General features: G+C 38.8%; 1 protein-coding gene and 1 long non-coding RNA gene across 2 annotated transcripts in view; one reads left to right on the forward strand and one right to left on the reverse strand.

The window, feature by feature from the left end:
- The window catches only part of CDYL (chromodomain Y like), a 104,564-nt gene extending 99,740 nt beyond the window's left edge, over positions 1–4,824 (reverse strand). Inside the window, exon 1 of the mRNA XM_085220268.1 lies at positions 4,655–4,824. Coding sequence (XP_085076394.1) covers positions 4,655–4,678 — 24 coding nt within the window. The 5' untranslated portion in view covers positions 4,679–4,824. The remainder of the gene's footprint in view (positions 1–4,654) is intronic.
- Positions 4,825–5,350: 526 nt separating this feature from the next.
- LOC146544603 (uncharacterized) lies at positions 5,351–27,815 on the forward strand. The gene is made up of 3 exons (XR_014882307.1): positions 5,351–19,444; positions 21,570–21,701; positions 27,205–27,815. It is a non-coding gene; the product is annotated as an uncharacterized LOC146544603 (long non-coding RNA).
- Positions 27,816–27,993: the final 178 nt, after the last annotated feature.

Genomic DNA, 27,993 nt, shown 5'->3' on the forward strand with positions numbered 1-27,993 from the left:
GGTGGCCCCAAAGCTGCACACAGTACTCCAGCTGGAACCTCACAAAGGCAGAGCAGAGAGGGACAATCCCCTCCCTCTCCCCGCTGGCCACCCCTCTTTTGATGAGATACGGTTGTCCTTTTGGGCTGCAAGCGCACACTGTTGGCTCATGTCCAGCTTTTCATCCACCAGGACCCCCAAGTCCTTCTCTGCAGGGCTGCTCTCAAGGAGTTCTTCTTGAGGTCCATACTCATATCTAGGATTGTTCCAAGTGCAGCGCTTTGCACTTGCTTAGTCAAGCAAATCTCTCCTTCACCCATTCTGAAACAAGCAATAACATTCATACAACGTTTTGTCAAAACAAAACCCGAACCATTCAGTCACCACGGCGCACCAAATGTAAGATCCCCTTTATGAAGAAATGTCACTGATGTTTAGCCAACATCTTAGGAATTGGCACAAAAGAAACAAGAAGTAGAAGATCGGTCCCAAGATATTTCAAACTTCCTGCAAAACAGGTTGAATAAGAACAACCCAATTTAATTGGAAAACAATTGCTACAGCCCAAAAGTGCAGTATCAATTTTGTGTTAATATCAGTTTTTCATCAAGAATTACAAGTTGCAGACTGTAGACAAAGGAAGATTCAACCTTTCTGTTAACTTACATAGAACAAATGCTTAAACTTTCCACCTCACAAAACGTGACTACAGTGTAACTAGGGCTGTGATACAAACTTTACTTTTAAATTGATAATTTCTATGCAGGAACCAATTTTCAACTAAGTGACAGCATTTCTCCTTCAGTTTTCTATATTCTGCCATTTCAGAAATTAGCACAGTAGCTGAAGAACAACCCACGGTATCAGAAGCTATTTTATTTTTTACTTTTGACCACTGTTGCATACGTTATTGCATAGGATATGCTATTATTTGGTGGTCAGACTTGACCTACACACTAATGCAAGGCTACAGGACTTCAGTCAGGTGCATCAGAGATGGGTTTCAGTTTGTAATTTCACTGTCTCAGTAGAACTTAGTGTCAAAGGCTTTAGTTCTAAAAATAAAAGCAAAAATACCAAATCATCATCTGAAGGGAAATATCACCTTGAGAACACAAGACATTGGGGTGAAAAAATGCATATGCATATATCAAGACACTTGAAGAATTTAAAAAAAAAAAGTCCATCCATTCTATAATTTACAAAAATAATCATAATAGGATTGCAGGACCTAAATATGTTCATCTTTGATATTTTCATGAATATTGATGAAGTCACCTTAAAATGCTAGATTTATGGGCAATGCCAAGGTAAAATACATAGTGAAGAAAACACCAATGCACACGTGAACTTGCCAAGTTTACACAAACTGCTTTGCTTGCTTCCTGGTAAACCTCGAAAGGAATGTTTTCATCCGAACAGCAACTGCAGCTCAAGTCTAACTATAGTCTCTCAAATGGATCAATCTAGCGGACCACGTATATATACACCCTGTATGTACAGCTAGAGGAAAGATGGAAACACTTGGTTGCTTGGTAATCATCTTGCTATCATCTCCAACAGGCAGAGAATTTTAGTACATTTCCTCTGCAGTTAGTAAAGAAATTATTGAATTTTAGAAGATACTCTGCCAAACTCAGCACAGCTTTAACACTGTGCACTTAAGTACTACCACTGGTGCTTCTGACCTGCTCACTGATGCACAGCTGTCCTGCGAAGTACCTTCCTGGGATCTCTTCCACATTTCATCAAACAAATCCATCATGCCAACCACAATTCAGGCTGACTTTAATCCCAGATGTGATAGCAAGGATCTGCCAGAGAAGGTCAAGTGATATGACTGCTGAGGCAGCACAACTGCAGCTGCTTTCCAGATGAACCACCTACATGGTGTGTTTATTGTACTTCTAAGTACACCAAGGAAGATGATGAGAACAAGCAACAACCTTGCAACAGGTGGGGAACCAGACAGTAAAGTGAATTTGTCACAGTGTACAAGAAAGTAGACCTAACACTTGCTGACTTCTCAAAAAGTACAGAAACACAGAAGGCATGGATGAAGATAGATGTCCTAAAATGTGCCTAATGACACAAAATTTGGGAAAAAGGAGGGAAAAAAAGAAAAAAAGACAGCACTTTTGCTTATATTTTCCCTTAGCTGTCTTGTTCACCAGTTTCTCCAACTCTGTCCACCTCACCAACATGTTGTCACTTGAAAACCCAAACTTGCAACAGAAGAACTATGTTCTTAGCCTCACCCATAGAGGTTGGCAAGATTACTAAGTGTTTCATTTTCCATCTAGAAAAGACAGCCTCTTCAGTGCTTTTTGCTACATGCTTCACATTTCCTTCAGATTATCTCCCCCCTCAAAAAAAAAAAAAAAAAAAAAAAATCCGGTCATCATTACCACAATCCTGAGAAAGCTGAGAAACAAACATGCAGGACATACAGTCAGCCCAACAAAGCCACTCTTTCAGCCTGCAAAAACACTTCTTCCATGTTTCTATCTTTCAATTCGCAATCACTGGCCTACAGTTAGGCTCCCTCTCTCCAGAGTTTACATCATATCCAGAGTAAAAGCAAAAATCAACCTACAAACAAGAACTAATCCACTTTTTTTTTTTTAATTTTATTTTTATTATTATTTTTAAAGGTACTTACCTTCATTTTTATTGGTTACACAAAGATTTCTCTCTTACATTTTGGAAAAACCACAACACCTATCATTCATATTTAGCCTAATAATCTCAAATAGATTATGCACTTTTTTTTGTATTTGTTGTTGAAGACACACGATCAAGATTCAAAAGAAAAAAATAAAGATAAAGCAAATTGCATTAGACTTCAATAACCAGACTAAAAAAATATTGCATTGCATTCATTACAAAGAAAATATCTATGAAACAGTCACTCATACGTGGTAATTCACAGAATGTTTAAATTACGTAATATTCAACATTTCAGGTCAACTTGCAGTTGTATACTTCCCAAGTTAGTATTCACTATATTTAAATTATCTGTGATTTCCGTAAATTGCATTTACAACATAAATTTGTCCAAAACAATCAGCAATTTAGAAAAATGATTGCAAAAAAGACAGCTTGACCACATGCGAGTCCAAAAGCACTACAATTTTAGCACCTCCAATAAACTTTGCACTTAACAATGAAACAATGTTGACTGATTTTAAAACTAAACAGAGCAGTTTATCACTTCAGGTGTTTTGAAAAACAGGCTTCTGCCCAAGGAACTGAGCACCCAACCTGCCTAGCAAGAATGACCATGGTCAACGGCCTACTGGAACCTTTCACAAAGCCAACACTTCCAACACAAGTCAACCAAGAAGTGGTCACAGTTAACTTCAGCCCAACGTCCGACAAACAGTTTTTCTGGTCATTCTTACACCTATCAAAACCAGGAACCCATTGTTGGTCATTGAGCAAATCCAGAAAGACGCAACATTCAAGTACTAGCCACAACACGGTCTACAAACCCAACTCTTCCTGCCTGACAGAACTTTTCCTGAAGTCAAAGCAAAGCCGGGACAAATTTCCTCTATGGAGAGCAGTCTCTAAATTTCTCACCTACTTCCAGGGATCATCCCTTCGAGACTGGCTTAAGCCATGCAATGAGGGTGGGGAAACTTGCCAAAGCAATTAGCCATGATCTATCTGCCTTGGGAACATAGGCCTCCAGTCTTCCTGTCCATCAGTTCAGCACCTCCACTCGGCACTCGACTCGCTTAGAACACCATCCCTCAAGGAGAGCCTTCCACCTCAACACAGGGGTGCAATCCCACCGGTGAGATACGAGCACACCACCAGCATGGGAAGCTATCGCCTTCTGTCAAGTGTCCTGAAGGCGGGCCGGCTGCTTTGACCTTAGCATTCCAGCCCATGGGTATAAATATTTTTTACAGAGCGCTGCCGAGATGCCTATTACCCACCAGATAAAAGCATTTTTGTTTGGTGGAAGACTATTTATTCAACCGAAAGACAAGAAAACGACAACCTCATCTCAGCTCCCAGGGATGACTTCTTGCAAAAATAAAAACAAGGAAGTTAAATCCAAGAGGACCATCATGCTTTTCAATTAAGGGCAAGGATGTGAAATTGACACACTCGGGACAGGAAATTCGAAGTCGCACCCTCTCGTGTCCCCCAAAGCTGACGGGCGGGGGATGTGGTGCGGATCCCCGCTCCCCGCACCGCCCCGAGTTCTCATCGCGGCGTTTCGCACGGCGGCGGCGCACGATGGTGGCACGGGACTCCGGGACGGAGACGGATCGGGGCCGAGCCCCCCCTGCCCGGCGCAAGGCGAGAACTCGACGAGGCGCTGCGGGCTGCCCGGGGGGCTGTCAGGGCGCTCCCTCCCCGCTGCCGCCGGGCCGAAGTGCCGTGCGGGCGGCTGCGTGCCGCGGGGGGGGGGGGGGGGGGGGGGGGGGGGGGAGGGGGGAGCGCAGGCCACGGGCAGCACTTCACCGTCTCCTCCGTTCGCTCACATTTCCGTCCTCCCCCGGCGGAACCGGGGAGGGGAGGGGAGCGGGGCGGGGGGCCGGCGGCGGACGGGGCCCGGCGGACGGGGGAGATCAGAGCTCCGCGTCCCCCCGCAGCCGCGGGCGGGGCGGGGTGGCCGGCGGGGCCGGGGGCAGGGCGGACGCCCGGGGGCTGTTACCTCGTAGAGTTCCTCGGAAGCCATGCTGGGAGCCTCACAAGGTGGAGTTGGGTGCTGGTTTGGAAATACTTTGTTCCAGTTGGTGTCCGTGTGGCCTCCTCTTCTCCCTCCTCCTCCCCCGTCTTCTCCGTCGCTCTCCTCCTCCTCCTCCTCCTCCTCCTCCTCCTCCTCCTCCTGCTGCTGCTCCTCTCCTCCTCCTGCTCCTCTTCTTCTTCTTCTTCTTCTTCTTCCTCCTCCTCCTCCTCCCTGCGCGTCTCTCTCCAGCGCAGCTAGCAGCTCCGCTCGCTCCGTGCCGCTGAGGTGCTGCTGCTGCTGCTGCTGCTGCTGCTGCTGGCGGCGGGGCTGTGCGCACCGCAGCTGCGCAACTCGCTCGCTCCCCGCTCGCCCTCGCGCTCTCCCCCTCGCGCACCCCGCCGGGCGGGCACGCACGCACACACGCGCGCTCACACACACCCGGGCGCGCACACGCGGACGGGCGGGCGCGCACACGGCGGCGCGCCCCGCACCCCCACCCCGCTGTCCCCGGCCGGCTCGCTAGCTCGCTCCCTCCCCAGGAACACTAATCGAGCGCAGAGAGAGCGCCACACGTAACCACTCCGCCCCGGCTCCCGCCGCCCCCAGCACCACCATCCTCCTCCTCCTCCTCCTCCCCGCGCTTTGATCTCCCATTGTCCGCCCGGCAGGGTCCGCGGGCGAGCGCGGGGCGCGGAGCAGCCGTCCGCGGGGCCGCCGCCCGCTGCTGCGGGACGGCCGCGGAGTTCCGAGTCGCCCGCCCGCACCCGCCCCGCTCCGACCCCCGCTGGGCCCAGACCGTGGCGAGTGTCCCCGTGCGTTTCCCGGCCCGCAGAGAGTTGGCAGAAGGTCTCTCTGAGCCAAGGACGTGGTGAACGCGTGAGGGAAATGAGCGAGGGGAATGGCTGGTCCTCACGGATCCTTGCCGACCACAAGCACCAGACTTGCGTCTGTCAACCGGCTGTGTTTGTGGTGTGAGGGAAGGCCATGCTGAGGCCTTGCTGGCATGAAAGTCGAAGGAAAACAGCTGAGCTCTTGTCTGTCTTGGGGCCGGCATTGGTTACTCCATGCAACTTGCCACCAAGTATCTCATTGGGGGTGTTCCATGGGGAACTGCGCGAATAAGGTGCCTTGTAGTCAACTGCCGACTTGATGGACTGGATGCCTTGTTGTGCCAAGTCAGACATGAAGAGTCACTCCTTCAAGAGCAGAATCTGCAAGGTGGTGTTTCTGGTCTTAAAAGGTAGAAGGGTGGGACAAAACCAGTCAGACCAAGCTCAGGACAAGAGCTGAACCATATGGAGGCATTCATTCCGGTGTTTCTTACCCTGCTCTGCACCAGGAAGCCTTACTCTACTGCAGAACAGCACAAGTTAAAGCAGAGTTCAACACATTTGTGTGGTCAACCCACACAATGACTCAACCAAGTCTTGATCAAGTTACCTCTTGTTTTTGTAGGTTTTTTTTCTCTCTCTTTTTTCCAAAGGCTTTGCAAAGCATTTCAGATGCTCCTCAATATTCTACTTTGATAAACAAGTTTTGAACTGTTATTCAGCAGGTGTCCGTTTAGAAAATGTTGATCTGTTTGTGAGATTTGGCTAAGTTATACAGAAAGAGATGAAAAAAACTCTCGTAGTGGACATGGTTTACCTGTGCATTCTTAGTTGCACACTGTTTGCTCCCTTTAGGTCAATGTTCTTCTTCTAGATGACTGAAAATCCTACCTGATGCTGGACTGCCAGACAGACACTATTTGCATAAATAAAATACCTGTCACCTCTCATATTTTCGTAATTTCCTAACTAGTCTTTGGGAAGTTTAGAGCAGACCTATGTTTAAACAACCTCTTCAGGTCTTCAAGAGTTGGGGTTGGACTAAGTGTCACCTTGAGCTGAGCATTCACTCATAGTTCCTGGGATGTGTTCTGAATCCTTTCTGACTGTACTCAGCATACCATCATTGTTGTACTCGTCTTCTGAAGGACAGCTTTTTAAGGTAATTTGTGCTCATGTTTTGGCAAAGAGATGGCAGCAGTGCTTGCTGAAGATGTTACTTTGCTTGCAAGGCATAAGAATAGAACACAGAAAGTTCATTTTATTTGTTTTTTTTTTTTAAGGGTTTTACCATGGAAGTCAACCAGATCTTAGGCATTTTGTTCTTCTGGATGACTAAAAAGAAATACAGTTAATCAGTACTGTTCTATTTTTAGTACTTCAAGGAAACAATGAAAGCTCAGAGTTATTACTAATTTTTTATGTTTCAATCATCCTCCTCATTTTGTCTTCAGTGAAGGAAGTTCTTCTTTCACACATATTCATTGTTTGCTATGCCATTAATTCTCCTTTGCCTCCTATTCTAAGCTTTTGTCCTTGTAGCTTTGTAAGAATTATCACATGAATTAACCATGCTATTCGATAATGCAAGATGCCGCTGCCATGGTTCAAGCACCTGACAGATACCAAGTTTTGTGACCTGTCGAAGTTAAGCAGTTGGATTTGGTTACAGTAAGTTTCACAATAGCTTGTTCTCATCTTGGTCTATCTAACAAAAAAATATAAAAATCAAGTTGTCTAGAAGTTGTATGGTGAATTGCCACATCAGCATTGCCATCTTATTTTCTACTGTATTTCACACTTCTCTAATCCAGGAAGCACTTGTCAATTATTGCTATTATTTTTAAAACAGTGTTTTAGCTGTTAAAACCAAACTTTGTAGCAACTTTGTAAATGGCTACAGTAACATGGCATATAAATGTCTCTAGTAGAGAGGTTGTACTGAGAACACCAACTGACCAGTCTAGGAAACTGGACAACTAGGCCAGCTGCAAATCTGAAATTAGCAGCAAGTGTTCTTCGAGATACTTTAAACTAGCTTGGTTAATCCAGTCTTGGTAAGAATCAGAAAATGAGAAAAATGCAGGTAGTGTTAGCACACAGAGCTTCCAGTCTGAAGTAGACAAATGGCTTGGCAGTCTTAGTGAAAGTCAGGACAGCTGTTCTATTTTGCATAATGTTCTAATTTATTGATAAGGTACAGATCATGGAATTACGTTCATTTTGGAAGGTCAACTTCATTTTGTTATCACCGTTTACCACCTGCATGTCTGTAAGGTTATGAATTGATGATGTAGTAGCGGAATTTGAGATTCTTACAGTGGTAGACCGTAGCTGGCTAAAAATCTGTATTACTGCAAATATCACAGAAGTCTGTGTTAGAAGGGAATGAGTCTACACCATCAGAATCTGCTGTAATCAAGGCATCCCAGCCATATTTGATATGCAGATGTTTGTTCACAAGACCATAATTCTTGACATTAAGGTGACTATCAGTGATTAGTAATATCAAGGTGACTTCTTTGTATTTGGAAGTAGGGTTTGGAAATTAAGTATTTAGTAGTTGAAATGCAATCATTTAGCTGAAGGATTTCAAAAGATAGGACAGATACGGTTAAATGTGATGGTCTACACCGTAGGCATTAATATCTGATCAAATCTTATCACAAAAGCACAGAACAGTTAGTTGAGAACCTCTGGAGGCCATATGGTCCAACCCCTGCTCTAGCTGGGACAAACCCTGCTCTAGCCCAATACCACATTCAGGCAGCTTTTAAAGATCTCCAAGGAGAAGACTCCAGGCAATTTGTGCCACTGCTCCATCACCAACGAAATAATGAAGAAGTACTTCCCAATATTTAGATAGAACATTTTGTGACCCAGTTTGTACCCACTGCCTCTTGTTCTGGCACTGGGCACCACTGAAAAGGGCCTGACATCATCTTCACTGCATCCTCCCTTCGGTTTTCTATATACATTGTTGAGACGTGCCCTGAGACTCCTCTTCTCCAGGCTAAGCTGTTCCAACTTCCTAAGCCTCTCCTCACAGGAGATATACTCCAGTCCCTTGGTGACCTTGGTGATCCTTTGCTGGACTCTTCCCAGTAAGTGTGTGTCTCTCTCATCCTATGCTACTTCATAGTCAAGGAAAAGCTATCCAAAATATTCAATAGAACTAATGGCATGCTTCGTCTCATCCTAAATAGATGCCTATATCTGGCCAGATGAATTGCACTCTAAATCTGATTGAATATGTTAACTGAAGTTTTATAGATTGGAAGTATGATACCTGTTCTGCAACTGCCTAAAGAAAAGTGAGGTGGATCCCACTCACATTTTTATGATCCAGTCTTTTTTTGATCCAAGATAACTGGATGATTTAAAACTACATACTGACCAAATGATGTCAATAGAGTACATATGAAATATATCCTTTTGTCCCTAACAGCTTTACTTTCGTATTTTGATCCTATCTTTATTTGTTCTGTAGCTGTTTTGTTGTATAACTCCGAAGATGTGGCTCATCCTTGTACTCAGATCATCTCTGAAATTTCTATTGCTCTTCTTTTGTGCAACTCTTCCTCATCTCAGCCTCTTTCTCTTGTCTTCTATGTGTTCTGGGATACCTAAGTTGAAAATGCTAAGGAGGAAGAAAAACAAAAACAAAAAAAGTATCTTTATTCTGTGACACAAAGTGAAGAACACAATCACCTGAAAGAATGGCTGTTAAACGTGATTCTTAAAACGAAAGTTTGGAAGATAGAACCTCCTTATTACCTAAACTACGAAGACATAATTTTTGTTGATCTGTTAGCATTGACTTCTCAAATACAGTAAGACAGTAATATGATCATATTTAAATAACTGAAGAAAAGACTGTTAATTACACATTAATCACACATGTTAATTTTGTGGACTTTCATCATCATATCTTTATAGATAAGGGTGTAGTTTCTTTTCATTGATACTTGCTTTCTGGAGTGTTAGCAAATGGTCCACTGTTTCCTTGTGAACTTTAATAATTTTGGTGAACAAACACCTTTTTTTTCTTCACAATCTGCTCGTGAAATGACTTTGTATTGTTATCATATTATATAGAACTGAAACATGAAATTAAAGTCAAAATTGTCAGAGATGTCCACTGATTTCTGCTGCTCCATTAAAGAAGCCTGGTTGTGTATACATATCTAAGATAACATAGTGCTTTATATGTTAAAAATATAATTCTTATTTATATAAGTTGCATATGTAAATACTAAATACTTCTGCAACTCAAGCCCTGTACTCAGCATCTTGAGTTGAGTCTCCAAATATACATATCAAAGGCATTTGTGATTACTATGTTTTAAATTACTTGCTTAGTATCAAACGGAAGCTTTGTGACAGAAGTAGGATTAAATTATAATCTCCTAGGTTAAAATACATTTTTTTCTGTTTTTTTTTTTTGGGGGGGGGGGTTTGTTTGTTTGTTTTCTCTCGGACCTGCTTTTCTCTTTCTGCTTTTCCCTGCCTCTTTCACTACCTGCCTTAATAGTTCTGCAGTGCATGACTCTGGAATCTTAAATACAACAGCTTCCATCATTACAGAGGGACAGACATAGCCTTAGCTATGGGAGCCATACAGTCGATAGTAAAGGAGATGAGATTAAAATCTCTTCACATCCCTGGTAAACCTGTCTGCTACACACCCCTGATTAAAGGTTTTAGAGGCATATATACAGGTATTATCCAACTTTCAAAAAAAATGTATCTTTAAAAACCCCAAAGAGCGAAGCTAAGAGAAGGATTATCTTGTGCAATTGCATTGTTCTCCATTTCAGTTTACCCCAACAGTTACCAACAGACCCTAGACATTGATATTCATATCAGAAAGAAAAAAAATTAGCTACTTCATTAAATGCCTTGGTTCTATTCAAACTGGTGCTGACTTACCAGTGGAACATCACTTCCTTCCCTTGGTATGCATGAGAATTGGTTTGCAAAACAACTGTGAAAACAAAATCCTAGATTAATAAGTGAGTTGGTAAGAGAGCATGGAGTGAAGCTGAAGAATAATTTCATCCTTGCAGAACTCTTTAAATGGATGATCAGCTGTAAAAATTTCCTCATTCTCATAGTCAAAATAATAATCATTATAAAGACCATATCAGCCAAAAATTAAATTAGAGAAAGTCCTCTTAATTAGAGAATGTCCTCTTAGATGTTTGAAAATAGACGCCATAAGCTAACAAAGTAGTAGGTTGAGAACAGATGAAAATGTAGGTTCCATGCCTAAAAGATACTAATTCTTCCACTTTCTCTGGAATCTGTAATTTATCTTCCCATGACTAAATACAGTTTTAAAGTTATTAATGTGTGAATAATAGAGGCAGCTGAAATAATGTGCTTTCATAGTGAATACAGAGAACCCTACAGATCTTTAAGTAGATATTCCAATATAGCTCATGCAGGACACATTGATAGTTGTTCATAGAGATTTTTTATTTTTTTTCCCCAGGTTATGAGTTGTTCTCTATGATAAGTATACTTGCAGTTATCAAGAAAGAACAGACTATTCCTTTTGATAGTTTTAGAAGGCTAACAAACATTGTTTTTTTCCTTTTATATAGGAAAAAATTAGAAGCCTGACCATCCTTTTTTTTTCTATAGAAAGGAAAACTGGAAAATGTAGAGGAAAGCTATCTCCTATAGTAATAGAAATGCATCATCAAGAATAAAGAATATAAACTTCTTGATCTAACAGATGATTTTTTTGCAGATTGAAACGGGTCAAAGATACATATATATATATATATCAGTTTCAACTTTCAATTCAGTATTTTCCCGTGACCAGAAGAGTAATTTAACATGGTGATCTCAGAATATCAAGTATAGTTGTGATGTCTCAGCAACAGCTGCTGAGAGAGTGGCATAGATCATTCTTTCCTCGAGCTCATAGAGAAGCAACACATTGTCTGAAGAAGGTAATGTAGAAACAACCAGGACTGGGATCATCTTCTTAAGTCTAATCACCTGGTTCTTTGCTTCTCCTTCATACTGGGAATATAGATCCATGATGGCTGCTCTGAAAGAAATTTTGTTGTGTTCATCCATCACATCAGAGGCGGACAGACATTGGTGGTACAGTAGTAGAAGTGAAACCTTCTCACCAATATTCCATTACATGTTGTTGCTGTGTAACAGATGGCAGCAGAGGGGCAGTCTGACAAAATGGTGTCTGATATGGAAGGATGGATGAAGCGAAGATGTGCGATTGAATTCCTCCATGTGGAAAAAATGACATTCATCAGCATTTGCTGAATGTTTATGGAGACCAAACAGTGGATGTGAGCACAGTGAGGCAGTGGGTGGTGCCTTTCAGCACTGTCAACAATGAGTGCAGATCACGTCCACTGGTGCAGCTATTTATGAGCACAGTATGCAGGCTCCTCTTCCTTGCTAACAAAAATGCATAGCTAATAGTGGTGACTACACTGAAAAATAGTGTTTTGTAGCTGAGGATTCACTCTATCAAATTTCTTTGTCTCTGTTCTAGTTTCCATGGAAATAAATACAGGACATTACTTTTGGAGCAACCTACATAAAAGTATGGTATCTATTACTTGATTTCCCTTGACAGTCTAGGGGAAGGTTTTCTGGACAGTGGATTAAATTTGGACTTTCTGTAATCACAGTAAAGTAGACTTATGTGGTCCACTGTAGTGTAGCCTTGTTCTATCATTACAACTCAGAAAAATTATTGCCATATATAAGATTATGATGCTCATCAGTTAGGATTAACGCTCGAAACACTGTTTTTACAAAAAAAAAAACACACAACCAAACAACAAAACAAACAAACAAACAAAAACTAACTGCCAGTATAGGGTGGGGAAAGTGTCTTACTTGATTCAACATTACACTTCAAATTTGACTGTGAATTCAAGGTAGTCTGAACTAAAACAATGTTGTCTTCTGTAAAGGAAGGGGTGAAAAGGAAGGGGTGAAAATGGTAAGGCATCTTTACTGGGAGAAGTTATGTAGTTTCTTGGTGGTGATGGTGGTTCCTGAACAGTTCCTTTCTGGGGAATCGTGTTCCTGTCAACATATAGCTTAGCAAAAATGTGATTAAGTCGTTGAGGAAGTTATTTGAATGCCTTTCATTTTTTTCCTTATCTGAAATTGTCCACAGGGCTTACTGATCTGACTGGTGATCCATAGATAAATTAATGACCTCCAGCAATAACCATGGTGATCCTAAAGATCAAAACTGCGCTGTGGTTTCTTGAGACCTGTTTAGCACTGCCACTGGAAACAAAATTTATTTCATTTCTGAGGGATAGACTATGACAGTATGATCCTTTTACATAGAATCTTAATTCACCTTGACCACGCCTCTCATGTCAATTCACAGATTGAGTTTTTTCAGCTGAGAATCAATGAATCTGAAATTGCAGATTCATGCAATTTTCATCTTTTCAGGTAGCCCCCACTAACAAAAGCTGGCACATGCACGCAGTCAATAGCCTTGTTGTTTAGATTGGTGTCACTGGAACAAAAGGCCTAGTTCCAGAAGTTTGCCTCCATTAGGATAGGTTGAATTCTACTGGATTTGTTCTGTTAATTAGTAGCAGCTGGTAGCTGGGGATCTTTTGGTATCATTATTCAAGTTTTGCTGTCAATAGACAAGGGCAATTCACTGGTAAACATTTTGTTTTGCCATCAAGCCTCTGTGTCACCCTGGACCGTGTCAACTGTCCTCACACAAGGAGACTGTGCATTAGAAGGGGGGCATGGATGCATTTCTATCGGTATTTCTACAGCAACACAATGAAGAATGATTTTTCTCTAGAAGGTCAAGAATTAACACAGGCACAGTATACATTTTTTTATTTTGGTATTAATAACTTTTATGTTGCAGCACTATATTAACTTTTCTTTTAAAAAAGGTCCTAACCCATGTCTAATGAAAACAATAAACTAATTAAATGCCAACCATGTTTGGGTATTTATGTCACCTCAACTCAATGAAATTCAACCACCAATCACTTCTGTAGGAAGGAACTCTGTTCCTTATATCTCTGTCTTTTATTCTTTACCATTAGATCACTATTCAGCAGTAAGGAAAACAAGTAGGCAAACAAGATACGAGGACACTCCAGTGAGTACTGCCACAAAGAGTTAAGCCACGATCAAGTTGTACTGTTGGCGCAACCCAATAATGAGAAGCTACAAAAGCTATTCAAAGAAGAGCACGCTTTTCATCAACATTGTTCTGGGGAAAAGCCCCAGGCAGAATCTTTTTAGGTAAAATATTCCTTTAAAGAATTCATCAAGAGGCATGTATCCAACCTGAAAAATTGTAGTCCAAATGGCTTAAACTCAGTGAAGATAACAACATAAAAATATTTTATACTAGAAAGTGTCAAGCAACATTAACTGTAGGCATTACTATCTGTATTGCTTATAAAAAAAAACAGTATAACATAGCATGTAATGCACTCCCTAAAGACAATCTCAGATCAGCACAGGCATGCATAAACACTACACAGTATAAAGATTTTCATAAAATAAATAAGGGATGATTCCATTGCTTACAATGGAATAGTATGGCTATGAGTTAGTTATACAGGTCATCCCAAGCGAGTGTTGGAGATACCATCTTTATATATGACATCATAATGTTATGTTCTTTCAGTATAATACGTACACCGGGGAAGAAATATATTTTTGAAAATTTGAAAAAAAAGTACTGCAATTGTTGTTTATACCATTTGTAACTATAAAGGCTGCTTTAATTAACCTGAATGAGCTAGGTCAAAGTTCACACGAGACAAAGATTTAAGAGTAATACCTATAAAAAAACCCAGAACTACCGAGCATTATTTTGTATATGGATTTTCTACAACTACAAAGGCTGGAATACTGCCAGTTCCCAAGGAAATACAGTTCTTATTAACAGCTTTGCAGAATTGCGAGGAAAAAGACTTGTCAACCATCAAAAATATACCACAAAAAGTATCACAAGTCCGTTGTAACTCTGTTGAAAGTTCGTAAGTCCAGACCGGAGAACACTGACCGTTCATCTTCCAGTCTGTATTCAGAGAATTTGTCATGTGTCATCAAGAAAATGAGATGGTGTCACAGAAGAAATTTTCCTGCTTCTGCATGAAACAGGAGAAGCTGAGGGCCCAGGGTCTACTCCAAACCCTATTTACTTGGTAGTTCTTGAGTATACTTGGAATGTACTGAAGGAAATTGTTGGTAAGTTTCATGTACTAAGAGGAAACAGATTTATTTTTTTACATTTTATATTCCATAAGTCAGGTGACAAAAATCTCATTGACTTCAAAGGGTCAAAGTTTTATAAAGAAGCTTCTAAATGTCAGCAAATATAGTTTTACTACTTTACTCTTGGACAAAGAATGTACTGTATTGAAGAGGAAATAAACTCAAAAGGGTTTTATTCAATTTTTTTTGCAGAGTCTAAGTTTCAGAGCAGACAATGGAATCACCATTATCTTCCAGAATCCTGACATTTTGTTTTCAGTGTTACAAGACTGATATCACCTCTGGCTCCTGACTTGTCTGATCCTAGGCTTGTGTTTGTGTGCAATCTTGCTCTTCTTTTATTTTTTGTTAGGAGGCAAGTGTTATCATGTATGTACTAATGCCTATCATCCTGTAGATCTGACTGGTTTCAGGCACCTGTTTTTCTTTTAATATTGATGAGCAGCTCCCACAAAAGAAGGAATGTTTATTTAGTGGTTGGAATAAAGCATGAGAAAAAAGGGGATTTTAGAAACACCAAAGAACTTAAGCACATATTTTGTTTAGTTTTGGCTAAGGACCAGATGGAACCAATCCAATACATAGGGATAGACAGGAATAACATAGTGATGTTGATAGTCACCAAATGGCTTCTCACAATTCTCCACCACCGCAGACCCAAGGACAGGCAACCTCTAATAACTGACACAATCAACTCTGAAAGAGTATCTCAAATAACCCGACTTACATGGGTGAGTTTAAATGGGAATATCAGTGAAAGTTAAGGGAATCCTCATCCACAGAAGGTCAACTTGGGTGTTTAGATGTATGCTACTGTCACCTAGCAGAAATGGAAAGTGAAGATGTACTTCAAAACCTGAAGGTCAATTATGTTCAGTACCTTTCATACAGTACAGATATATTATACTAAGGACAGATCCAAATAAAGATAGAAAAAATATTCAAAGGCACACCCACATTTGTTACAGCCACATTCCTATTGCATTGTGTAAGAAGAAAACAGTATCTGGCAAAAATAAAATAAACAGAGGCACATGAATGAAACAGAACTGGCTACAATAATTTCATATTTATCTGACATTCTAAGGTCTGTTAAAATATGTGCTTGGTGTTATCACGAAGATGTGACATCAGGAAGTATAATACTAGCTTAGTTACAGAAAGCTGAAGAGGAGAACAGCTGTAAATATGTCCTCAGCATATATATTTCAGAGATGAAATAATGCAATAGTTAGTGAAGATAAATACATATTTTTTTCAAAGTTCTCTTTCCACCTTATTATTTATTCTGTTCCAGAGGAGTCTTTGCTAGCTTTCATCGTGGTTATTTTTTCAGTAACATAAAAGACAATTACATGCCTTATGATGAAAACGTAGCAGTGAATAAGGTACATCAGTGTTGAGTAGGTTTATTTTCTGTGCAACTAGTAAGGAGAATTTTCAAACATGTCAGCTGATTTGGAATCTCAGGGGATGAAGGAAATTTATGAAGGTGAAGATTAATATCCATTCTCTATGCTATTCCTGATACAATGAAAAATATTCAAGAGTGTTTGCATTTAGACGAGTGTTAGGATCCTTGGGTTTTGAAGAGCTGCCTAATATAAGAATTTTGTTTGACATTTTAGTATTTTAAAGAAAATATTTTTTCTTTTCAGTGGAACATAAACTTTAAAGCAAGACACCTATGCACATGTGCAGATTTTCCCCTCCACTATAAATAGTCTTCAACATGTAAACTAATGCTCTGCTGATTCAGGCTTCCTGAAGAAATCCAATTTCTATTTAAGTCTTGTTAGACAATTATAAATGCTTTTGGGAAATGAAAACAAAAATAAAGAGTCTCCACGTGCATATTATTTCAGAAAAATAAACCCCATTCCTGAAGAAAAGGGTAACAATGCTAATAATTGATTGAATTTCTAGTTCTCATTGTTAAGTGTCCAGCAAGGTAAAGGTTGGTAAGAGATTAAAATACTTGGCTTATTGTTAATGGTAATCAAGTAATTTATGCAAAACCTGACAGGTCAGTAAGTCAGCTTCATGATAATTCCTGTCATTTCTTGGGGTGTTCATTTAAAAATTTCCTTCTGATTATGTCTTCCTTGGTGTTAGCCCTGAGACCCTGCTTGGTGTTAGCCCTGAGACCCTGCCATTTGTAAAACAAATCCTGTAATCCAGATTCAGAGTTTGTTTAAATTTGCTGTTATCTCTTTTCTCCTGCATGCTACTGGATCAAACAAATGGATCCTTACAGTTTTTTTGGGTATTGCTTCTTTGTCTGTTGATAGTAATTGCAGATTTTAAAAAGACTTAAGATTGGTCAGCTTTGACTTCCATTTCAACTAACAGTCCCAGTCAAATGTCACTGTGAATAGAGTTTTCCTAAATTTTGAGGGCCTTACATGTTCCTTAAGGAACTATTTCTTGTTTCCTGGCTTTTGCTGCTGGCTGTTATTCTTACTTAAATGGCAAGAAATTCACTTAAACTTTTGCCATCTAAGTGAAATTCCAATTTTTGGATTCTACACTGAACAAAACTTATTTTTTTTCCAGCTCAGATACTTTCTTCCTATTCACTTTAGATTGCAGCACCTTAAACAGGAAGTTACTATTGTTTTGATCTAAGGAGTAAAGCCTATAAAATCCCAGAGATGCTGTTACTCTTTAAGGTTCACCAACAATGCCATGTAAACCCATTCTACCACTACAGTACATGTTTTCACTCAGAAAACGTCTTAATTTAGTTTCATAAGTTCAAGTAGTTTAGAGGAAAAATCTGTTACTCTTTTTACAAACCTAACCGAAGAATTCAATGTTGAAAAATCCCTTTCAAGTCCATTTTGATATAGGTAATTTGTAGCTAAGACTCCTCTCACCCTGGCTTTTTTATATTCTTGCTATAGAGTTGTAGTGTCCACACTACCAAAGTACTAAACATATATTCCAAAGAGCCTCGGTATTTCTTGTTTTTCAAGAATAATGTCGAATTTGCTCCTTGGGGATATACTGTTGATCTTTCCTTTCTCTTCAGACATATTTTACAAGTGCAGGTGTGCACAACATGTTTGGTGACACATTCAAACTATTTCACAAGATAATGCATTCACAGAAAATAATGACACTTGGCAAAAAAAGTCTGTACAGTTTTTCTGATAACTTTCCCTGGAAACTCTGCTAAGTCACTCAGTGAAGCAGCAATACCCACAGAATGTACTCCTAGATTGGAACTCAACAAGCCTTTCAAATATGTCAAAGTAAAGTTTTTTTCTTCTAATTAAGAGGAATCTCACACTCTTGAAGCAACTACTAGTGAAAGAACCAATCTTATAAAACTTAATGACGTTCACAGATAGTTCCACTATATTTTCAGTGGGCCTCAAGTAAGGCTGATGTTCTGTGCAGACTGCTGTCAAGTACTTGCATCCAGAGAAGGCCATGAAATGATCAGGAACACTTATCCTGAAAAGCTGAGGGAGCTGGTCTTGTTCAGACTAGAGAGGACAAACCTCTGAGGAGACCTCATTGCAGCCTTCCAGTACTTAAAAAGAACTTATAAACAAGAGGAAGATAGACTTTTTGCATGATCTGTTAGTGATAGGACAAAAGGAAATGGTTTTAAACTGAAAATGGGAAGATTTAGGTTAGGTATTAGGATAAAAATTCTTACTCAGAGGGTGGTGAGACAATTGGAACAGATTGCCCAGAGAAGTGGATGACCCATTTGTGAAGGTGACCTATCCTTGAACAAGGATAGGTTGGACAGGACCTTGGGCAGCCTGATCTGGTGAGTGGAAACCCTGCCCACAACAAAGGGTTGGAGCTTCACTGTCTTTAAATCCCTGTCAACCCAAGCCATTCTATGTATGTACAATTCTATGACTCTCCTCCTTATCCACAATAAGTCTGACTCTGGCTAAAGCGCTTTACAACTTCCACAAAATTGATTTGGCTGCTTCTGCTGTAGGATTCTGTAATAACAATTTAGAGGATGTTCTTTTGATCAATACACATTCAGTATCAGTGATCCTCTGTCACAAAATAAACATATGAAGCTAATATCATAAAATATATAGGCCATATTGATTATATAAACATATATATTCATATATTGTATTGGTTTCAAAACCACAACAAAATGAGCATCTTCCTCAATTAGCACACCAGCACAATGTTCTGATGGAAAGGGATGCTAAGTGACAATCTAACTCAAAAGGTGTGACTCTTCTGCTGGAAGCCAGTGCTAGCAACAAAGTTTGAATCAATCTCATAATTCTATCTTAAGAACGAAATATCACCAAGATCCAGAGTCTCCTACCTACAGTTCATCTATTTGATTTTTGGCTCTGAAAACTGAAACTAAACCATAGTTATCCATAAAAATGATTTCTTACAATCCACAAAATTCTTTGAGAATATGAACACAGCGAAGTGGGAAAAATAAACTATACAAACAGCTCAAAATCATCCCATCATATTGTTGCAGGTTCAAACTGGAATCATCCTACTGATCAGTCGGCATGTCTTTGGTGATATCAAGGGTAGCAAATATGTTGGAACCATCTTATTTGTGCTTCTAGCTGGTCCAATCTTCTGACATAAGTCAGGCTGAGGTACCACCACCTATCAAGCCTCTTGGAGAAACTGGATCTCTTCTATCAATGCTACTTCTCAGGTAAATTCTATAAATGCAGCTTCAGTCAAATTAACTAGATGCATATACAAAATCTTCAAGTATATATGCCTGTACAAACGAAGTGTTTCTTCCCTGAGTTTGCTGAATTTGTTTTTAACTACCAAACCAAAGTCCATTTCCTACAAAAACAGTTGTTATTATTATTATTATTATTATTATTATTGCAATTCTTTGGCATTTTCTCTTGTCAACTATTAAAAAAAAATATATTAACATTTACACAACCCAAACAAATTCTAAGCACAGCTCCTTGAACTCCGTACATGGAATTTCAGGTAAAAAAAATATATTTTAAATAAGTTGATTAGTACTGACTTTTCCCTTTTGCCTTCTAAGTGGAAAAAAAAAAAAAAGTACTGTAGCATTATTAGTAATGTATGGTGACATTATAATTAATGCAATACAAAGAGTTCTTCTAGCTTTGCAGGTGCCAAAAAGCAACCTGGAGAGATTATTCAACAGTACTTGGTGTGTTTAGTTTTATTGCAGTAAAACTGTATGATGTAACTACCTTTCATTTTACTGTCTTTCAGAAATTGTACTTTTATTTGTTCTCTTTCTCTCTTCTGAGATTCTTGACTATATTTAAACTGATACTCAAAATACCAGGTGTATTACTACACATGTACAGAGGATATTTTAAAAAATTGTTAAATTTTGCAAAGTCAGGAACTCTATGTTGCCTTAATTGGACACTTTTATGGGCATTATGATACTGACTTTAGTCACTGAATAACATATTTTTGGTTGGTTTTTTTTTTTTTTTCTAAAAGGCAACTTTAGTAGTAACTTCCCTTCATCTCAGAATTCTTGTCTGAATTCTTTAGCACAGATCTTTTCATTTGCAGCTTTCTAGAGAAATAAATAAGCAAACAAAACTCCAAGACATGTAGCATCATATGGATTGCACTATTATCAGTCACTAGCAGAGATATATTTTTTAGAGAAAGGAGATTGCTGACACTGAGTAGCAGTTAGTAGTAGTAAGATATCCACCTCCAAATGGTTGACAAGCAGAGAGGAAAGAGGGCATAATTTCAGGGTTGGTGTAAGCAGATCTAAGACCAAACAGCCAAAAAAATTTGGGACTAATGGCATTCCCTGCATTCCCATCTGTCTCTGCTGCAACTTGCACCCTTTTAACTTTCCTTGGCATGAGTAACCATGTAGCAACACCATACTTCAGACCAGCTTGCTGATCTTACTGAAAACTGCCTCTTGCCTGTTTGGATCTATGGCCTGCATCACATCTTCCTGTGGGTCCATAGTCCTCAGTGCTGAAGCAAAGGACAACCAAAGGCAGGAGAGAACACCTTCATCCTTTGCAGTGGCAGCGTGCTCTTAAGCCAAATATAAAAGCACATCTTTAGATGTCTGCCCGTTACTGGTTTTCACAAGTACTGACAGCAGAAGAATGTTAATAGTCAAGAAACTTGGGTTCAGGTCCAATCACTATCTGAGTGTGTTCTGAGTTAGGCAGAGAATTTTCCTCTGTTCACCACAACTGGATCCCCATCCCCTCAAATCTGTCTTGCCAGCCTTCTCTCTTTTCTTTTTAGTCTTAAGATAGTCTCTCCGTCATTAACTTCTTCCCAATTAATACATGTCTTCAGTTTCAAGATTCTTCTCACAGTTCCAGCCTCCCCACTCCTCCGCTTCCATTCTAATCAGTTTTTAGCAGTGGCTCGCAACCCTGGTGAGTATGCTTTGCCATTCCCTGGCTGCCCTTGTTCCCTGCTCCCCGTTCTGTTTAATTCTCTTCAAAGACATGCATAATTAATCTCTTCTCCCAGTCCCACTATCAATTGCCAGCTTTTTGTCTGCTTCCTTGCCATCTCCCAGCCTTCCGTGCTCCAAACCAGAACTCTTGTTTCAGTTTTTTTTCATGTAGTTCGTCTCAGGGTCTCTTTCAACTTTCTGTTTCAGATTTCCCATTCCCTACCTATCTTAGTCCTAAAACTATTTCCTGAAGCTGATCTCTTTTTCTAAATTTGCCAATAACAACGTTTCCCAGTTCCCAAGATCTACCCAAATTCCCCAAATCCAAGCTTTTGCTACAGTTCGCATTTCAGACATTTTCCTTTTCTTTCTACATTTCGTACAGATTATTTCCCCAGCATTGACGTGGCAATAGAAAAACACTGAGACCGTGAAGAAGGGTCTTCCTGTGTTCAACACCAGTGCCTGCTCCTACAGCAATCTGGAGTGGCAGCAGCAAGTCCAGCTCAGCATCTTGGTGAGGAAAGACTCTAAAGAGATCTTTAAGTGCATTTCTGAACATGTGCAAAGGATGGTTTTCACTTATCATTCTGGTAGTTCATCAGGGAGATTACAAAAGGCTCATCCTTGACAGAGAGGCTATTTTGCTGCCAAATTTTAAGTCTTTCATCCACATCATTAAACACACAGGAGCTTCTGAACAAAATGATTAAGTACTTTAAGCAGGATCACAACAATTTAAAACAAATGCATTCAAAAGAAGGCACCACTGAACAACCGGCAATTTATATGTTAGGTCCCTCTGAGCAAAACTGAGAAAGAAATATTTTGTATGTTTGATTTTTTTTTCCAATGAACTTTCAAAATAAGCTTGTCCATATTCATCTAAATTTGTCACGATAGTGGTGAGAGGGAGGGACACCATTAGTCATTAATAAATGGCTATTTTAATCTGGAAATACTGTATAACTGTCACAACAATTTTATTTATATTTTAAAAGATTTAAAGCATAACTTATTTTATTTACATTGTCATATCTGAGAATACACAGAATACACAGACTCTCAGCTACTGCATTTTATCTGAGACGGTTTCTTATGAAGCATCCTGACTTTTATCAGGTCTTCTTGACATGAGATCACCTGACTGAATCTTAACAGTTTGTCTACATGGGAGAAAATTAACTTTTACACCAACTGGTTATGTTCCTATCAGTTGTATAGACACGTAACATAACATTCACTCTTAAAATGAAATTATTTACTTGGGAAATGAAAGAGTGCTTATTTTTGGTAGCCTGACAAATGATACCTTATGTGATATTTTCTATTAGAATCTCTCTAATGACCTATAAACTTGTTAAATGATTTCAAATAAATTTAACAGAAGGATTGAGTTCACAGAGTTCCCTAAAATGTAGTGGAAGTCAGCAGCAAGGTGGCAAATGCAATCATATTACCTCTGTGGAGAAGTCATGTTACTACGGTATGGGCTTTCAGGGACTGAAACCAATAGAGAAGCCAACTTTCTTAGTACTTCCCTTGCTCATGAAAGAACTCATTCCTATATAGCTTTACCCACACCTCAAGTTATACAAATTAAATTTTAAAAAGTCATTTTTTTCTATAGGTAGCCTCAGTTTTTGTTTGACATGCTCCATTATGAGCTTGTTTGCACTTGCCTGTTAATTTAAAGAACTTAAAACACTTCTATATTGAAATTTGAACTCAGCATTTTCTTTTTACAAAAGTTCTGTTTTCAGTTTGTGATTCCAGGTAAAGTTTCTTTCGAAACAAAATATAAAACATTTTTCATTTATTTCCCTTAAGTTAGAATCTAACTAATTAAGTAGCTCTAGTACTCCAGTAATCTTGAGCAAAAGCTTAAATTTGGCAAAGTTTTTACTCTTCCTTCAAAAATTCACCCAGAAATTATTAGGCCAAATGTCATTTTTTGGAAAAGCCTGGAGACAGTTGCTAAGCTGAATATGACAAAGCCTCCATCTGTACTAACACTCTTCTGTTTCACAGCTCCTTTTTGTGAATTACCCTTCAAAGTATTCTGGCACAATCTTGCCCAGAATTGTAAGAAAATCTAAACACAAATTCACCTCAAACTATTGGTCTTTGTTGTCGTATGTATTAGATTTCTCTACATGTAAATATATGCAAAGTAGGAAAACAATCACTAGTTTGCTGTCAGTATTGCCCTAGCATTAACTTCAATCCTGTATTTTTTTGATACTTCCAAATTTAAGGACTTTCTAAACACTATTATTTTTAAATGAAATGTCATTTCATTCATTTTTGTCATTCTATGAAATGACTTGAATCTTGAAGTTTTTACAGCTAATTCTGCTTCAGTCCCTATTATTTCAAATTGTTTTCAAAACATTGTATTTAGGTATGTGAGCCAAGCATTTTCATTATAAAAATAATTTTCTTTGAGCAGAAAGGCAAATGAAGCAAATTACCTTAAACTTGCTTTTTAAAAATTTGATTTTAATTCTTCCCTTCCTGGGCATATGAATTTTTTAGAATAATGTGGGCATGCACACTGACTGTAAAGAATTTTGAAATATTGGGTCTTAATTCTGAATGTGCTCTCAGGACAAATGTCCCTTGAAGAGCTCCTATAGAATGCAAACAACACAAATAAAAGATTCTTTAAAATGGCTAGACTCAAATTCACACTATCCAAGCGCTATTTAGGTTTTATGACTTCAGTATGTTACTGTGAGCCACATATTTATTCTGGTAGAAGCCTGTCTGCAAACACTTGGCTTGTAACTGGACTCCACTCTTGTACACTTACAAATAATTTTATTTGAGTCATCACCTGGACTTGAATCCCTGCTGCTTTTTCTATTGAATTTGAAATCTTTGGTGGCAGATTTGAAACATGATTATTCAAAGGAGTCTCAGCATTAAAATTTGGGCTGAGATGTACAAAAAATATCAAAATAACAATGTCATTTTGATATCACATAACTTTTTACTTTTTTTTTTTTAGAGGAATAATGTTTTTGAAGTTTCTTGTTTAAAGACTCACAGTTTTTTAACCTAAACTTTGGCTGGATCCCTAGAAAGTTATAATTGTAGTACTACAACAGAGAGTGTAACAGATACAGGTGATTACTACAATTCAGATTTGTTGTATATGCTCGTTAGAGACAATTACAGTAGGTACATATGTAATTTGTGAAGTTAGTATTTGAGGTGTTCTTGAAAAAGAGCATCATTTGAATCTCATGCCATTTCAACCACTCATGGAGGTGCAAAGTCTTACTCACAATGGGACCTCAGCCCTCCTGTTGTGGAGCACAAAACTGAAGCATTTTCTTGATCACTTAACCACTTACTCTGGAAGCAAAGAGCTGAAGACTATCTTTAGTCCCATCTGTCCAATTGCAAGCACGTTCCACAGATATGCTTGATAACATGATGTGACACGAATAGAGATAGGGAGAAACTTACTACCTGTTGTCTGGTAGTCTGGTAGGATAGTCCTCACTAACATGATCCCTCACACTCCTGATAGTCTATGCTATTTAGGATACAACAATCAGATACAAACTCAAGTCTGTAAGTGCAGCACTATTTTATTCAAATATTCTTTTTATACCATACATCTTGCAGTTATGAAGAAAATTACCCATTGCAGATGGATGCTGAGCCTTGGTTTCCTTCAGTTTCTCAGCCTATTCCAATGATGGTATCTCACGTACAGAGAACAATCCTGGCTAGCAGAAACACCTTTGCAAAGAGGAATCTATCACATCTTACCGCAATGGACTTCCATTGCAGAAGTAGTGAAATGCCTCTATTTTCAAATATACAGCTAAGAGACTGTGACTCGTTGTCCCTTAGAATATCTATTAGTCCACAAGACTCTGGGACCTCTTGGATGCCTACCTATTTTGGAGTTCCTAATCTGTCTGGTTAGAACTGAATTTACAAATTAATCAGGAGGTTATTCTTGGTAGTGGTCACTGTTCTACTGACTACAAGGGAAGAGGTGAGAAGTAGAGTGAGATCCTGGCAGTCAGCAGATTTCACTGATTAAACTGAGCTTGTTTCTAAGATCTTCCTGCTAAGCAGCCTTCTTGAGGTCATTGAGCTTTAACAATGACTGCTTTAAAGCTCTGATTTTGCAAGCTCATGAGGTAGATCAATTCTTGGTAACACATGAAGTTCCATTAACATCAAGGAGATTTTGTGCAAGTGGAATAACTTTCCTTAGAGAATCAACACTGTAGTCAGCAGCAAAGCTCATTGTTGAAGCAAATAATTTTTCAGTTACCAAGTATGTAATTATCCTACACATAATTCTTTGTACATCCTTTGGAGAATTCTGATCCATCCTCTGGAACATGTTGATTCCTAATGCCAGTTATAAAATCTCAAGCACTGACATCACAAATAATTATAGAGATGAACTAAAATACAGATGTAAAAAAAAGTTAATGGGTCATGAGCGTGCCGTTTCAGTAGTGCTGGTAGATAAAATGTGTTTGTACTATTTCAATCTTTAATTAGGTTGAATAAAATTTTCCTGAGGGCTAGACTCATTGTAGAGTTTGAATTCTATTCTCAGCCTTTTCTCTTCCCAGAGGAGGCTGTGATTTGTGAGTAGGAGCCTCCTCCTACTTCTCCCCCATCCACCCCAGCTTAGTCATTTTCTCTGACTTAGCAGAATTGTGACTTATGCAAAGTCACAGAGAGCCCACATCAGGGCTGCAAATAGTTATTCCATTTCCCTGTTCTGATACTAGATGTAACAGTGCACTGGATCAAAGACAAGCGTGTTCCAAGGAACCTTTCTTATCAGACATTTAATACATTTTAATACCATGTTGCAGCTAAACTGGCATGCTTATACAGTAAGACTTCTTTGAAAAAGCTCTCACTAACAAGTAAAGGGAAAGTTGTTTATTAAAAATACACTAAAAAGATCACAAGTTATTCTTTTATCATTCCTTAATATTTTAGATAGGGCATCTTTAACTAAAGATAACAGAAAATATTTCTGAAATTACCAAAGTTTTCCCTTCTGAATAAACAACTCGAGATTTCATGAAAAAAAAAATTATTATAGATTCTATTTTCTGCCTTTCCAAATTAATTTCAAATACTTGAGTAGCTCAATTACATTTTATTTATGTTTCCTAAGTAAGCACAGTGAATAGATATGCATGTGAAGATTTCCCTAATACCCAGATGACCAACGTAAATTTGATCTCTGAAGTACTACCAAAATGCTTTCCTCATATCTATCCTTGGCCAAGATCTGGCAGCCATTACAAGTCACAATTACTATATGACTACATGAGTAAGATAAAATTTGATCTGCCGTCAATTCATCTCAATTTAGTGATCTAGAAGTTAGTTATTAACTCTGAGCTAGTCGCACAGAATCACAGAATTACAGGAGTCGGAAGGAACCTCTGGAGACCAAGTCCAACCTCCCTGCTAAAGTGGGTAACCTAGAGCAAGTTCAGTCATATAGTTCTCCCTCACTATCTAGGAATAGACCTAGGAACTTCAACAAGGACTCAGATGATGCCCTCAGATGTTTATTCTACATTTTGATTAATCATTCCTGGGAAATGCCAGTCTCTCTCTGTTGACTATAGAGGGAGCCTTGACAACTCACTTAGGTAGAGCCTAGTTTTTATATGATTAATATTATTGAGATGAATCTCACCTTCACAGGGATCAGAAAGACAGTAATCTACTGCTTCCTAACACTGTGTCTTCTAATCTTTTTTTAGTGTCATGCTGGCATATTATTCCAGCTGTGTTCCTGTTCGTAATTTTAAAAAATAGCATAAAAGTATTCATAATCAGAAACTTTGCTGCTTTCACAGATGCATTTTGTAAGATAAACAACTAAAGTTGTTATCCTGTTTGTTTTAGTTCTTAATATTCTCAGTCTCTTTCAGTTAATTTTAAATTCTTTAAAAAGAGTTTTTGTAATGATATGAAACAATGGTGATGATTCCAGTTTTGTCTTCCAGTGATGCTATTGAAGAATGTGAATATGCACAACATATGGAACAGACCATTTCAAATCTGTTTGAATGTTAACCTAGGTAACTATGTTTTATAACTATTCTGTGCATCTGAAAACTCTCAAACACAGATGACCTACTCAGCTTGAAAAATGATGACATAGAGATGTCTAAACTTTCATCTGCTAGGGATACGTTATTACTGCACATATTTAAAAGTCAAACACATTGTAGAATATAAAATATCAAAGGTCCTTTGTACCACTAAATTGTGCTTGGACCTGTATGTTAAAGTGAAAGATTTTTATCACTGATGTCTCTGTAAAAATACAAATGGAGCCAGAAGTAAGATTTATCTAACTGGAAGTAGATGTCAACAGTGTTCATCTTTGAGCTTTTTGTCTAGAATTCTCTTATACTGAATGGGACAGAAAATAACATTCCTAGACATGATTTACTTAAGCTTAAAGAAGATATCTAAAATAGGCTGGAGGAATTATTTCCTATAGCATTATTATGTATGTAGTTTTAGTAGAGTGAACATAGTATGAGTAGCTCGGATATAAAAGCTTACTTTGTACAACTAAGTGAGATTGATAATAAACCTTGGTAAAGAATCAGAGGTTCATTATTAAAGCTGGGATTTTGAGTGAAGCTGGTGCATGCTAAGGCAATAGCAGAAATATTAAGTTTTTTAGTCTCTCAAAAGCTAAATCAATCGTCACAGTGCTGAAGAGGGGACTTGCTGGAGCACAGAACCTGTGACAATATTTTGGAGGGATGCTGACATATAGA

This window comes from Meleagris gallopavo, chromosome 3 (genome assembly GCF_905368555.1).
Source record: "Meleagris gallopavo chromosome 3, MGAL_WU_HG_1.1, whole genome shotgun sequence".
NCBI lineage: Eukaryota > Metazoa > Chordata > Aves > Galliformes > Phasianidae > Meleagris > Meleagris gallopavo.